Source organism: Henckelia pumila, chromosome 1 (genome assembly GCF_033568475.1).
Source record: "Henckelia pumila isolate YLH828 chromosome 1, ASM3356847v2, whole genome shotgun sequence".
Lineage (NCBI taxonomy): Eukaryota > Viridiplantae > Streptophyta > Magnoliopsida > Lamiales > Gesneriaceae > Henckelia > Henckelia pumila.
In genome coordinates, this window is record NC_133120.1 from 108,223,390 (window position 1) to 108,238,497 (window position 15,108).

At 38.7% G+C, this 15,108-nt stretch overlaps 1 protein-coding gene across 1 annotated transcript; it reads left to right on the forward strand.

Moving 5' to 3' along the window:
• The first annotated feature begins 4,481 nt into the window (after positions 1-4,481).
• LOC140871989 (F-box protein At2g27310-like) lies at positions 4,482-5,426 on the forward strand. The gene has a single exon (XM_073274733.1). It carries the CDS (start codon positions 4,482-4,484, stop codon positions 5,424-5,426), a length of 945 nt encoding a protein of 314 aa, XP_073130834.1.
• The last annotated feature ends 9,682 nt before the right edge of the window (positions 5,427-15,108 follow it).

The window sequence follows — 15,108 nt, forward strand, 5'->3', positions numbered from 1 at the left end:
ATTGAAATCCTAATCACCAATCCATGGCTAAGTTTGCGGATAAAATGAGGTGATGCTCCATCCGGGCTATAGACGAGGGGATTGAAATTCGAATCCTATCTTTAGTTATAGCTAAGTTTGCGGGTAATTTATGAGGCTAAAATAAATAAATAAATATATATATATATAATAAATCGGGTGCAAAATCCGGTAATTTTATAAAAAATGTAATCACTGAAAAAAAGTCCTTTTGATTTGTGCGAGTCGAAGTTGAACTTGGTTGAGAGTATTTTGAAACTAGAGGGCGGGGTTAATGACCCTTTGAGGTTTACTGGTTGCATGATTTGATCGAAATTTAGGTGGGTAGATGAGATTGGCTAATCACACACACACGAGGACTCTTGAGAAAATTATCTACACATGGATTAATTTTTGAACATCTGAGGCCAGTTGGGTTATTCTAGTTTTGCCGCATTTTTGTGTGTTTTTAATTCTTTGTGTGTCTTAGTGTTTTGTTTGTTTTGTTTTACTCGGGACTAGCAAAAGTTCAATTTTGGGGGATTTGATAAGTGCAATTTTTGCACTTATATTTTATATGAATTAGCTTGGCTTTTGTTATGTTTTGAGCGATATTATGCATTTCTTTTGTTGTTAATTTTGTTTGCAGGAATTCAAGTGATATTTATTTTAGTTGATCAAAAGAGTCAAAAAGCTGAAAAAAGAGTGAAGAAAAGAGAAGAGAAAAAAATGAATTTAAGTTGAATAGGTTAGCGCTCCAGTGCCATTTTACAAGCGCTCCAGCGCTATACGGAGTCTTCCGAAATTTGAAAAGTCGAGGAAATAGCGCTCCAGCACTATCATACCAGCGCTCCATCGCTGTTGAGGAATAAAGTCGGGCACTTCAACGCCAAAAGATAGCGCTTTAGTGCTACGCAGTGTCCAGAATTTTGGAAAGTCTTGATCGAGTTTTAAAAAGGATTTTATGGCTTATTTTGGGGGATACGAGGGTTTAGAGAGTATTCAGAGCATAGAGACGGCTATTGAGAGTTTTGGATTGCACAAGAGCTCGAGAATTTGGTACGAAGACGGAAGACGGCGGCATTCCGCGACGGAAAAGCTTAATTCTACTTCGTTTTAGTTTTTCTTTGAACTTTATTTTTCTAGTTTTATGAATTGTTGGAAAAACATGTCTTATTTGATTTTGAATTGCATTATGAACTAATTTCTTAGTCTAGAGGTAGACGGATCTTGACTGGAAATCATGATTGAAATATTTTGATTTATATATTTGAATTCTTCGCACATTTTATTTGTGTTTTCCTGATTTTAATTCTTTTAATTTATTGGACATAGATTGAATGATATTTTATTTAGAATCTATCACTCGAGAGAGGAGATTTTGAATACGAAATAGGAAAATACATCTTTGGTGTTTATATTGTTCGAGAGGCATATAACTCCATAGAAGTCAAAGAAGAATTCTTGTGCTATTTACCGGATCTAATAATTGAACTTTGATAGAGATATTGAGTTTGTTATTGAATACGAATTTCTGCTTGACACTCGAGAGAGGTAGTAGAAAATCATTTGATGATTACCTTTAATGATGATTATTCTACGTATGGGTATTTATATTTAATGAAATATAAGTCTGAATCATTTGAAAAGTTCAAAGAATTCAAGACTGAAGTAGAAAATCAACTAGGTAAAAGTATTAAAGTACTTCGATCTGACCGAGGTGGTGAATACTTGAGTACCGAGTTTTTGGACTATCTGAAAGAAAATGGAATTTTTTCTCAGTGGACTCCTCCAGCCACACCTCAGCTTAATGGTGTAGCAGAGCGTCGTAATCGAACTCTGTTGGACATGGTTCGATCTATGATGAGCTTCACTGAGCTCCCACTTTCGTTTTGGGGCTATGCACTTAAAACGGTGGTGTTGTTGTTAAACAATATCCACACTAAAGCAGTGAATAAAATTTCATACAAATTATGTACTGACAAAACTCCTAAGTATTCGTACTTGAGAATTTGGGGATGTCATGATTACGTGAAGCAGACAGTGGGAGACAAGTTGGATAGTCGATCCACCTTATGTTATTTTGTAGGGTATCCGAGGAATCAATCGGATATTGCGCTAGAATGAAGAGGAAATAACGCTATTGCGCTGCGCAACAAAATGGGTCATTTACATTCACGAGAATATGAAACAAAACATATTAATTATAGCCGTATTTTAAAAATAATCAATGGACTTTCTAAAGATAAAGTGTTATGAAAAAAAACAAATAAAAAATGCACAAAATAATTAATGATGAAATAAAAAATAATTAAATTAATTTGTAAATTTAAACTAAAAAATATTGCATGGTTGCAAAAAAAATTTACTGTTTATGTATCAGTAGATTACTGTTTGTATTGACATTTGGATAATTTGTGTGTGTTCTGGTTTAATATTTGGATTAGTTAAATTTTATGTATAAATTTGTTTCTTTATTAATTAGTGTATTTGACTAATATTAATATATTAATATTGATTAATAAAAAATATAAATTATTTTTTATACATTTATTTATATTTGCAACGGTTTATAAACAACTGTGGAAAAATTTGTCACGGTTAATTCATCACACTGTTTGCAACAGTATAATTTAAACCGTGACAAAATTTTGAGATGACTGGTTTTAAACCGTTGCAAATAAATGCGACGGTGACTTTTGCAACGTTAGACGAAAACCATCTCCAAACTGTTGTAAATTCAAGTTTGCAACGGTATTTGCGACGCTTGAACCGTCACAAATACCAATTTTTTTTTGTAGTGACCATGCATTATCGTTTTTTTTTATAATTTAACCTCCATATTCACATGGGATCTCCAAAATAAAATTACAAATATAAAGATGAGGATAGATTATTGTTATTTTATTTTTTATTTTTATTTTTGAAAATAAGACGAGGATAGATAAAGATTAAAAAAAATCTCGCTCATCTATATATATATAACCCGTTGCCTCACACACCCCCAAATTAACGGTCATGTTAATTGGCGTAAAACATTCACACACAAGACACCTATCTAGTCTATCTGATCCAATTAAAGATGATCGCCAGCAATTTTCTTTTTGTTTGTTTGTTTTTTAAATAGTTGTTTCTTCTTAAATTGCCTCCAATTATCTTAAAGGAAAGTAACCGTGTCTTACCAATAGCCCTTGATTTGGTGACAAATGACTTAAAAAAAATTAAAAAAAATATCGCTCATATATATATATATATATATATAATTTTGATCACCTGCACCCTAAGGTGCATGATTTTTCGTGTGCGACCACTAAAATCCGTGATCATTACTGTCTATATATATATATATATATAACCCGTTGCCTCCCACACCCCCAAATTAACAGCTATTTTGGATAGTTAAAATTCAGATCTGGGAAAGACAAGGTACATGTAAACATACGATGACGTAAACCGAGAGATTTGAAGTGGTAAAAGTCCACGAGCGAGCAGATCGGCGTCGTAACCTAAACAAGAAAGAGGTAGATATCAGTGCACAAAGGAGAACACAAATAAATTCGAGCATAAACGTAGAATGACTTTAAAAAAAAAAGGAAAACAACAACCTAACGGTTTGGAGTGTCAAAACCCAGTAATAAGCAGATCGTCAAGAACACAAGGAGAAGCGGAGAAGACGGTCAATGACGACAACAAAGTGTTGTGAAGCCCGGTCAAGGCAGAGATCTGAGCAGTGGGGAGATTGAAAATTTAGACGTGTATGAGCAAAGGAGAAGCTAAAGGAGAAGAAGAGATTTAATGCCTACAGTCGGTTGTCGCTCTATATCCCAAGCAATAAGAATTAGCCATTTTTTTTTGTGAAGCAGTGGATAAGGTAGATCACATACACATGTATTTTTTAGTAAAAGAGAGGTAAACACGTGTATAAAGAGATAACAGGCAACCGGAGGAAACTGGCCCTTTTTAAAATTAGTAGTCTTTCAAGTATGTAGATATATATATTATAGGATAACCCGTTGCCTCCCACACCCCCAAATTAACAGCCATGTTAATAGGTATAAAACAGTCACACACAAGACACCTACCTATTATATAAGATTGCATATTTTAGATAGAAAAATGAGGAATTCAAGACTCAATTATGATATATACAAATAAATAATATAAAAAAGTAGAAAAAAAAAAATTGGTATAAAAGTACATTCACACACATGCAAGACACCTACCTATTATATAAGATCCAATTAATTAAAGATGATCCCACAAAATCTTGGTCCGATATATATACTCAAATTAAATCTGTTACAATATTATAAGTAGTTTGAGTCCTACTCGGCTTTTAAAAAAGATCAAAAAGAAGTAGTCTAGATGGAATACAATTACATGCAATAATCTAGCTAGCTGTTTTTAATTCCTCTATAAATATATGGATAACCCACCCAGTTGAAATTAAATTAAATTAAATTAACAGACAGAGCCAGCAAGCAATGTTTGGAATTATTATCAAAAAGCTTTTCCAACATTCAAAATCAAACACCACCACCGCGGATGAAAGCGGCGGCGGTAAGCATATTCCCCTTCTGGACGGTTTCCGGCAATTGGTTTGTTCATGCAAATACGATGATGATGATGATGAGGTGTGGCAGAAAATATGCAACTCCATGTGGCCATCCACAACTGACGACCCTCGCGTCCTCGGCGCCATATCCTCCTTCCGCTCGTTCTACTCTGACTCGTTCCCCGGCTCCGCCTTCAGCCACCGACTCCCAAGGCAAACTTTCTTATCTGCAGAAACGTCGAGTTTAATCTCCGCGGTCGATATCTACTACAAAGATGAGGTGATATATTCCAAAGTCTTGGAAACGGAAACCATATCGGAGACGTTTTTCAGAAACAAATTTAAAGTGAACCTTTTGGGCTCAGGCGAGACTACGGTACCGACGCCAGTGAAATACAACATAGATCACGGGGCATGCCAGTCCCTTGCAGAACAAAACTTGAGAGTCAGCTGGATTGTGATCGATCCCTACAACAAACGGGCAATCAACATCGCCAGTCACAAGCCGGTTCGCTCTCGATATACGGAAGCATACAGAATACATCTCACGACTAGTATGACAACTTTTACTGTAGATTCGAAACTAAAACTCTATCACTCCACCGTGGCAACTTTAGCCACCGGGAAACAGGTTCAATTCGCTGTCAAGGTCAACTGTGGCTGGACGAGACGGGAATTACACGTCAAAGAGGTGACCGTCAATATTTTGGGCATTGAGCGCCGGGGAATTCTCAACGGAAGGGAGAGCATGGAGATTCTACAGACAGCAATGGAAGGAAGCAGAAGCTTGAGAATTGACAGTAAAATGGACAAATATAATTATCAAAAGTTCCGGAGGAATTATAAACAACGCTCTCCATGTTTCTTTCTATAATAATAATAATAATTTACCATCAACTAAATGCATGCTTTTCTCCCAACAACATACATTAAAATTAGTTATTGTAAGATGCAATTAAAACCCGACCCGCATTTTGAGTTTTATACGTCTTTTCTTCTTGCTTTAGTTACCATTGTTAATTGAACGCTTCTTAACAAGCTAGCATGTGTTAAAAATCGTTCGAGAGCACCATGAACTATTTTATCGAATTAATGTATAAGACTTAGAAAAAATAACTTTTAAACAGTATTTGTATATTTCAAGAAAAAAATATTATCAACTTAAATCTTGACACAAAAGTGCTTATTCAAATACAAAGTTACTAAATTCTCAACATTAAGACTCCGCTTGGATGAAAGTATTTCAAATCAATGGATTTCAAATGCATTTCTTTTTTCTTGTTTAGAGAAGTAGCACCACAAACATCGAATCCAGTTCTTTTATGTTTATGTGGTAATTCATGGTAGTTATGATGAATTTTAAGTTCATCCAATAAAGTGGTGATTTAGAATTTTTTTTAAATCCATTTAAATAATGTGTAAATAATTAAGCTATCATGAATTTGAGATTTCTCCATGTTTCATTGTTAACACTAAAATTATAATCGAAATTCATTAATTTGAAATACTTCAATCCAATCGCAACCTAAAAGATAAATTAAATCTTTCAACAATTACACATAATTAAAAATAACTCGATCGAGGTTCTAGCTGACAAGTTGATCCATCATGTTTATATCAAATCAAGCAACTATTGTTACTCTTGTTTTAAATGAAGTTCATATTGTTAATTCTAATGGAATTAATTATGTTTTATTTTTATTAGTTCTCTATTATTTCTCCAAATATCATGCATGTGTGTGGACATCAAGTGAGATATCATTTTAGTTCTTAAAAAAAATTAGTATTAATTTTTTTAATATTTTGGTTTTCATTTTAATTTTAAATCCATATTTATTTTAAACAATTCTAAACTAATATTTGTAGTCGTGCAAAATCAATTTAATTAATTAATATTTATTTATTTTATATTAATTTAATAAAATAAACACAAGATTACTAGGATACGATCCATAAATTAATTATGATTAGTATTTTATAATTTATTATTATTATATACTAGTCTGGAATTTTTTTAATTACTTAGATATTGGAAAATTATGAGCATACAATATGTGACTACATGCATGCATGATGTTTTCATCAGAAGATGTGGGAGATGATCATCGACTCGCATTCCTTGACCAGATCCTTTATCACCTGCGTCCTCAAGAAGGGCTGCTGCACGATTATTATTTGGACGAAGCCCTGCCGGATCAGATGATCCCCGCTGCTTCTCTTGTCGTGCTTCTTCAAGATCTTCAGCAGGCCTATGTAGTTGAGTGCGCTGTAGTTCTCTAGGAGGATCATCTCTCCATGAAAATATCCACCATCTTCCTTCCTATCTTCATCAGCTCCGCCGTCGAACATCGTGCCTCGACCAAGTCGTCTTTCAGCATCTGATCATAACATGCATGCATGTAGTCACATATTATATATTCTGATCACGTACAAAAGAGACATGATGGAAAAACCAAAATAATTATGACTTATGAGTCTAAAGGACAATATTTTCCGCGGGTTCCTTGTCATAATTATAAAATACTCTTTGGGTTTATTTGGAATTTTGTAGAAATTTACCTCTTCATGAGTCTAAAAACATTACTATAACCATCAACTATCTGTTAATTTTTCAAACAGATAAATTATTTTAATGCTAACTTGGACCTAGACTACTAAAATCTATATAGAGGGTCATTCCACTTTAATTTTCACATTTTCAGGTATTGATTGATGAATAAAAGCCCATATATATTTCCAATGTCATGGCATTTTTACGGGATATTTAGTTAATTAATTTTTTTTTTGAAAAAAAATCCTCACCAAATGTATTATATTAATACACTAGAAATAATGGTTATTTTTCAAAACAAAAAAGTTGACCAGGTATCAATAACTAAAATGTAATGTCAACACAGCGTTTTTTGTGATCCACCTCGTATGAGTTACGGATATTTACCCAAATAATGTACATGTATAGTCATTGACGCCTACAATGAACAAGACTTGTTAGTTCACCAGCACCCTATGATTTGCATTCATCATATTAGGTTTGTATACGCATACCTTACGTTCTGAATGTAGTCGCTCACGTAGTCAAGTTCTTGTAGTTATGTGATTGGACATCTTATTCGACGGGACATGTCTCAAGTTAGATAAAGTCGGTGGACCGAGGTATATATGGTTAAGTTCCTGATCACCAGTGGCAGGGAGTTGTTTCAGTTTCAAGGTTTTTCGATACAGTTATTCGATATGATTGTAAAATTTATTGGTTCGAAAGGTTTTAGTCACAACTTATATTCTGTGGTTTTGGTTGTAAATTCTTTTCCAGTTTTCCTTGCTTTATTACTACTTTAGGTCTATTTAATTGCATGCTTAACAAGACAATGAGCAAGTGATTCGAGTTGGGTCCCTATATTTATCATTTGAGAAAATGCATGGAATTTTGAGACTAGTGTGGAATTTTGGGTTTTGATGTGCACTAATTGTTGCAGATGCTCGGTAGAGATGACGAGAGAAGGAGAAAATGTCAATGAACCTTGATGATGTCGATTTTTTTCTCCGGGTTCGATATGGTAGAGAGGATATCCAAATCCTCCACAAAGCGGGTCGGGTCGGGTTTCACATGCACTGCACAGACAAAAACTAAGTTAGGGGGCGCCGAAGGTATTTTCGGCGTGACCCCTCCGATGCCTAAGTCAGTGCTCGAAAGTGAAAAGAGCTTGACTAAAAGTAAGAACAAGAGACTATGCGTGTGTGAGTGTGTGAACAAGAAGTGAATATGAGAGATGAATGAATAAACCATGAACCATACCTGTATTTATAGGAGCTGGGAGGGGTAGGTTACCTTGTCAAGGTAGAACATGTATTAGAGTAAGACTATACTCGGGTAGGAGTCCTGACCAAGTAAAACTCTAACATCAATTTTTAAAGATAGTATCAAATCTTGGAGTTATAAGATATTGTCCTTATCTGTTAAAGATCTTCATGAGCCCGAGAGTAGTGGAAGGTTCTAGATATTGGGCTCTTCCTGGGCTCGGGTCGGGCCTCACCCGCACAGTTAGGTCTCAAGCCCATGAATTCATGATTATGATCTTATTCCCTAACAGGACCATTTCAGACTGGGCTTCTCATAAAATAAGACTAGATGGGCCTCAAAGTGTATTTTTATAAAAAAAAATATGGATTATTGGGCTCGGGTTGGATTAGACCCGTATATTTTTTAGGGACATCAATAGTACCTCCCCTTACTGGTCTAAAGAAGTAAGAAATTTAGACCATGTAGTCCTCTAATCAGACCCCGAGCCCCATATATCATGCTTGTAATGTAATATAGCACAATGTGTTTTCTGTGAACGGTTCAGATCTCGATCCAAGTCATGTGCTTTCTCTGGACGACAGAGATCTCGCGACGGTACGATTTCCGAGAGATTTCTTGAATGACGTGGCCCGCCCCGGATCGCTGATCGGTGTTTTAATCCAACGGTCGAGATCAATCCAATCCTCCTATAAATAGGTCGGTAAAAAACTTCATTTTTACTTTTACAGCGTGGGCGTTACTCCTGTCAAAATTTTGAGAGCTCTCCCGACCCGAGCTACTATTCATGTGTCCTTTCAGATTGGTCAGTTATCAAGCTTTTTGTTTATAATTCCCGACCAACCATCTTTTTCCATAAGTTTTTTTTATTAAATATTAAGTTAAGATGTCCTTCCCTGATGAGTCCAATGTTAGGGAATTAGCCCTTTTCGTTGATGCCCCTTCCTCTCCTCATCCCGAATCCCCTGAGCCTTCTGATCAGGCAGGATCGGATGTCGACCCGAGCCCTTATGAGACTCGGGAGGCTAAGATGAGGAGACTTCATCGGCTTAGGAATGACGAAGCCCAATTAAGAGAAATTGGAAAGCATTGGTTCGAAGTACTTGCTTCCCATCTTAGTCCAGACATAGGTCCAACCATTAGAGATAGTTCGGGCATGCCCGAAGCCTACACCTTGATATTCCCGGGTCGTCATGACCGGGCTCATAAACCCCCCAAGGGTTTCCTAAGTTTCAGCCTAGACCAAGTGAAGATGGGTCCTAGATTTCCAGTCCCGCACATCATTTTGGCCTTGTGCCAATTTTTTTGTATATGTCCGAGCCAGTTGACCCCTAACTCTTTTAGTTCTTTCTTATCCTTAGGAGTCTTGTTTTGTTTTTTTTGGGTTCCTTTAGATGTGGGGAATTTTACCAAATTCCTTCAGATCAAGAAAACAGCCCCGGGTCGATTTTATATTTCTATCCGGCCCGAGTACAAATTTTTGAAGGGAAAACCAAGTTCTCATAAGGGTTGGAACAATAGATTTTTCGTTGTTTGTTCTGAGCCCGAGCAGCCCTGGAAATGTCGATCTAACTGGGCAATGAATTTCACTTCCCCTGACTTTCCTATTTCACCCAGCCATAACTTCACTAACTTTCTTGCCACCCTATCTGAAAAAACTTTCAATATCGAAATCCTAATCAAGGAAGACCTGCTTTGCAAATATGGCTTTTGTAGGAAAAGGATAGAGGTTCAGGGTGATTTAGGTAGGGATACTTAACTTTTTTAATCATTTTCATCTCTATTCTCCCGTGCACCCATGTTAAACTTTTCTTTTTCTTAATATACAGACGAAAGAATAATCGAAGCTGAAATGACGGCCGACTTCCGAGCTGCAGCCAAGAGGTTAAAACGAAAGAAACCCGAGGCCTCCGCGGAATCTTCCATTGAATCCGAACCGCGTATTCTCGAGTCGAAATACAAGAAAACTTCTAAAAAAGTCCGAGGAGATGAAACCCCGAGCAAGACTGAGCCCCTTTCTTGAGCCAACATCGATGTACCCATGAAGGGGAAGGAAAAAGTTTACATTGATCTCGGGTCCCTTCCCGAGCATATGGAACGAGGTGATCCCGACCACCCCTACAGTCCGGGAGTCTCCTTCTTTGCCCGACCAGACCAGTCCGGGAGTTTAAACATTGTGCAGCACATGGTCTCTACGGAGGACCTAGAGATAGTCCGGGCAGTTTCGAACAAAGAAGCTGAGGAATCTTTGGCTTTGTCCCTTATGCAGGTAGTTTTTTGTTCATCTGTAAACTCTCTCTCTTTTTTTACATATATATTTCATATTTCTTTTCCAGGTCGTGGTATGGGCTGGGGAGATTACTGCCCGATCCTATAAGTCCAGCACAGACCACTCTTTGAACCAAGATGCCTTGGTGAAATGGATAGCCGCATTGACCGGGCAGATTCGTGACCTCAAAGCGGCCCATGACCATGAAGTATATGACATGAGGTCGGATATAGAGACAGCTCAGGATGGTTGGGCTGAGGCCAAGAAGAGTGTTACCGAGCTTGAGGATGCTCTGGCTGGCAAGGACCAAGAGTTTGAGGTTGGATGGGCTGAAAAGAGAAAGGATTTTATCAACTCCTCTGAATTTTCCGACCTATGTGCTGAGAAGAATGTGGCTTTCTTCGAGGACGGCTTTAAAGGGTGCCTAGCCCAGATCAGAGCTAAGGGATATTCTGAGGCCGAACATCCTTTCTCCTCCCTTGACTCTGCCAAGGCCTTGGATGACTTGCCTGATGAGGAGAAGGGATGTAGCGACCCTACCCGGATCCACTACCAAATCAGAGTTTATAATAAAGAGCATGCATTAATACTTAAAAGCGTAAAAGAGTGGATAAATTCAAGTATAACAAATCCAATCGGCAGAATACAACCGATGATAGCGTAAATGTATAAATATTATTATACAACCAAATCGAAGGTTCAGGGAAAACAAATCCCTACCCTCTAAATCCCCATGCTAGGAAATCCTCAATCCTGCTGCGAGCCTCCTGGACCGTCCAGCCTCAAACCTGCCCAGCCACAAGGTATACCACAAATACCAAACACAGGGGGCGTGAGCGACAACGCTCAATACGAAAGCAATGATATATGTACAAATATGCGCACACAAATGATTTAAAATCTTTAGGTAAAACACTAGCTCAAGGCGCCAGGAATATACAGTACCGGCTATAGAGCTACTCTGCGGGGTACTCGTATATTCTACATCAGGGTTGAGCCAACCCCATCCTGACCCGAATCCAAAACAGGATACAGGTCCCATCTGAAAACTGTCGTACCTAACTCGAGTCCAACATGAGATCACTGTTCCCTATGGAAACTGTCAATGACTCGCATCTATCCGGATGCAGTCACACGTAAAATCGTGCATGTTCTAATGGCGGTAAAACATGCTTAAAACATAATGAAACATATAGCACATATCCATGCAACATACATGCAAATATATCATGCCGGCTATCTCGGCCAGTACTTACGTACCTCTAATAATTGCTGGTCAAACCTAGCTCCGTTGACCTAGACTCCAAGTCTACTAGTCCAGACTACTGCTACTACAATGCAAATATCCATGCATCAATAATTAAGCTCTAAAAGCCTTAACTAAGCTATTGCATACTCCTAAATATTTTTATGAAGCCAAAGCTATACCTGCGTCCGTCGATAGCCCTTTGCTGGTGATAGCCTCCAAACTAGGCCACAGCTCCGCTATGACTTCTAGACTGCTGCTCCACTTCCGGAATCCCGATAGGATGCCTAGATCTCCCTAGATCTGAGTTAGAAGGCTTAGGAAATATCAGAGAGAAGAGAGGGATAGGTGTGCTCAAATGAGAGCCTCGGACCCCATATTTATAGACACGGAACGTTGCTTCCATTCGGGAACGTTGCGTCCGTTCGGCAGACAAACGTTGCTTCCGTTACCCATCGTTGCTTCCGATGGTGCCGACGTCCCGTCAAGTACGTAAGCAGTGACGCATTTTAGAAGGTACGAACGTTGCGTCCGTTCCCCGGACGTTGCTTCCATTCTGTGTGACCCTTCGGACCATTTCCGATCATTCTGAATCCATTTCTGAAGTTCGTTAGTCCAACAGAAACTTCCTTAATCATGTTTTACTTAATCTAAACATGATACTATGATTAATATACTTATTAATCATCAATTACGGATACTGGTCACTACATTCTCCCCTACTTAAGAAATTTCGTCCTCGAAATTAATGTCAGGGGAAAAGTATGAAACTCAACACGAACGTTTTTATTACAACTGAACAAGTACAAACTTCGATAAAAGAAAGTACAGAATCTCAAAACAACTCGGGGTGCTCGACTAGCATTCGGCTCTCTAGCTCCCAAGTAGCTTCCTCTGTACCTCTGCGCTGCTACTGTACCATCACCAATGGTATACTCTTGTTACAAAGTACCTTGTCCTTCCTGTCCAAAATCCGTAAGGGTTTCTCCACATACGACAAATCTTGATCTAACTGTACCTCAGTCGGATGCAAGATGTGTGACTGATCCGCCACATACTGTCTAAGTAAAGACACGTGAAACACATTATGGATCTTCGAAAGATCTGGTGGCAAAGCTAGACGATATGCCACGTCCCCAACTTTCTCTAGAATCTCGAAAGGACCAATAAATCTTGGTGACAACTTACCCTTGCGTCCAAACCTCATCACCTTCCGAAAAGGTTATATTCGCAGGAAAACATGTTCCCCTACTCGAAATGAAGTGGTCTGCGGTGAGTGTTCGCGTAGCTAGCCTGTCGATCCTGGGCTGCCTTGATCCTCTTACGGATCATCTCCACAGCGTCGATCATCTGCTGAATCATCTGAGGACCCTCAACCTGACGCTCGCCAACCTCGTCCCAAAACAAAGGTGTACAAAAACGACGTCCATAAAGAGCCTAAAATGGTGACATGCCAATGCTGCTGTGGTAACTGTTATTATACGCAAACTCCACTAACGCTAAGTGGTCATGCCACGCTGGACCAAAATCCATAATCGTCGCTCGAAGCATATCCTCGAGAGTACGAATAGTCCTCTCACTCTTTTCGTCAATCTCCGGGTGGTAAGTTGTACTCAAACTCATAGTAGTGCCAAGAGCCTGCTGGAAGCTACCCCAAAACCTAGAGGTAAACCTCGGGTCTCTGTCGCTGACAATACTCACTGGAATCCCATGAAAACGAACAACCTCTTTCACATAGAGACGTGCCATTCGATCGAAATTAAAGTCCCGATTTTAAGGCAAGAAATGCGCGGACTTCGACAATCGATCCACAACAACCCAAATAGCATCGCAGTTCCTGGTAGACATCGGTAAGTGGGTGACAAAATCCATCGTCACATGCTCCCACTTCCATTCAGGAATCTCTAAGATGTGAAGCAAACCACCGGGTCGTCGAAATTCTGCCTTTACCTGTTGACATACAAGGCATCAAGATACAAACTGGTAAACGTTGTGCTTCATTCCTTTCCACCAAAACCTCGTACGTAGATCCTTGTAAATTTTCATGCTACCAGGATGTACAAAAAATTTACTACGGTGAGCTTGAGACAAAATCTCCTTTCGTAATGCGGAATCATCAGGGACTACCACACGTCTAGAGAGACACAACAGACCATCATTCTGAAAATGAAAACCAGAAGTATCTCTATCCTGAGTAAAACGGGTTAACCTCTGCGTCTTCAGATCAACGGCCTGCGACTCTCGTATACGAGTATACAAGGCTGGTTCAGCAAGTATTGATGAAACGCGAACTACCTGATGTCCCTTCTTATGTCGAAAAGTGAAACCTAAGGAACAACACTCTCCTACCACTCATGCAACTGAGCTGGTACGAAGTGAACTAACGTACACTTTGCGTCTAAGAGCGTCCGTAACTGGATTAAAGTGCCTGGATGATACTTGATCTCACAATCATAGTCCTTCAGCAAATCCATCCAACGTCGCTGCCTCATGTTCAACTCAGCCTGAGTGAACAAGTACTTCAAACTCTTATGGTCAGTGAAGATCTCGAACTTCTCATCGTACAGATAATGACGCCATATCTTAAGAGCGAAGACAATGGCTACAAACTCCAAATCGTGTACAGGATAGTTCTCTTCATGAACCTTCAATTGCCTAGAGGCATAGGCAATCACATGACCTCTCTGCGATAACACACATCCCAAACCCTGGAGTGAAGCATCAGTGTGAACTATAAAACCACCTGATCCAGATGGTAAAGCAAACACAGGAGCGGTAGTCAGACGACGTCGCAACTCGTGAAAAATCTCTTCGCACTCTGACGTCCAAACGAAAGGTACCTCCTTCCTCGTTAGCTGCGTCAAAGGCTTAGCAATCTGAGAAAATTTCTCCACGAATCTCCGGTAGTAACCTGTCATCCCAAGAAAACTACGAATCTCTGAAACTGTAGTCGGACGCGACCAGTTCAAAATAGCTTTCGTCTTACTAGGATCAACGGAAACACCGTCTCGTGAAATCACATGACCAAGAAAGACAACTCGATCAATCCAGAATTCACACTTGCTCAACTTAGCATAAAATTGTCTCTCTCTCAGTATCTGCAGTACTGTACTAAGATGGTACACGTGCTCGTCAAAGTTCCAAGAATATACAAGCATATCATCGATGAACACTACCACGAACTTATCCAAGAAGTCGCGAAATACTCTGTTCATCAAATCCATGAAAACTGCTGGAGCATTCGT

Coding starts and splice junctions, on each gene's coding strand:
- LOC140871989 (XM_073274733.1), top strand. CDS start 4,482: ATGTTTGGAATTATTATCAAAAAGCTTTTCCAACATTCAAAATCAAAC.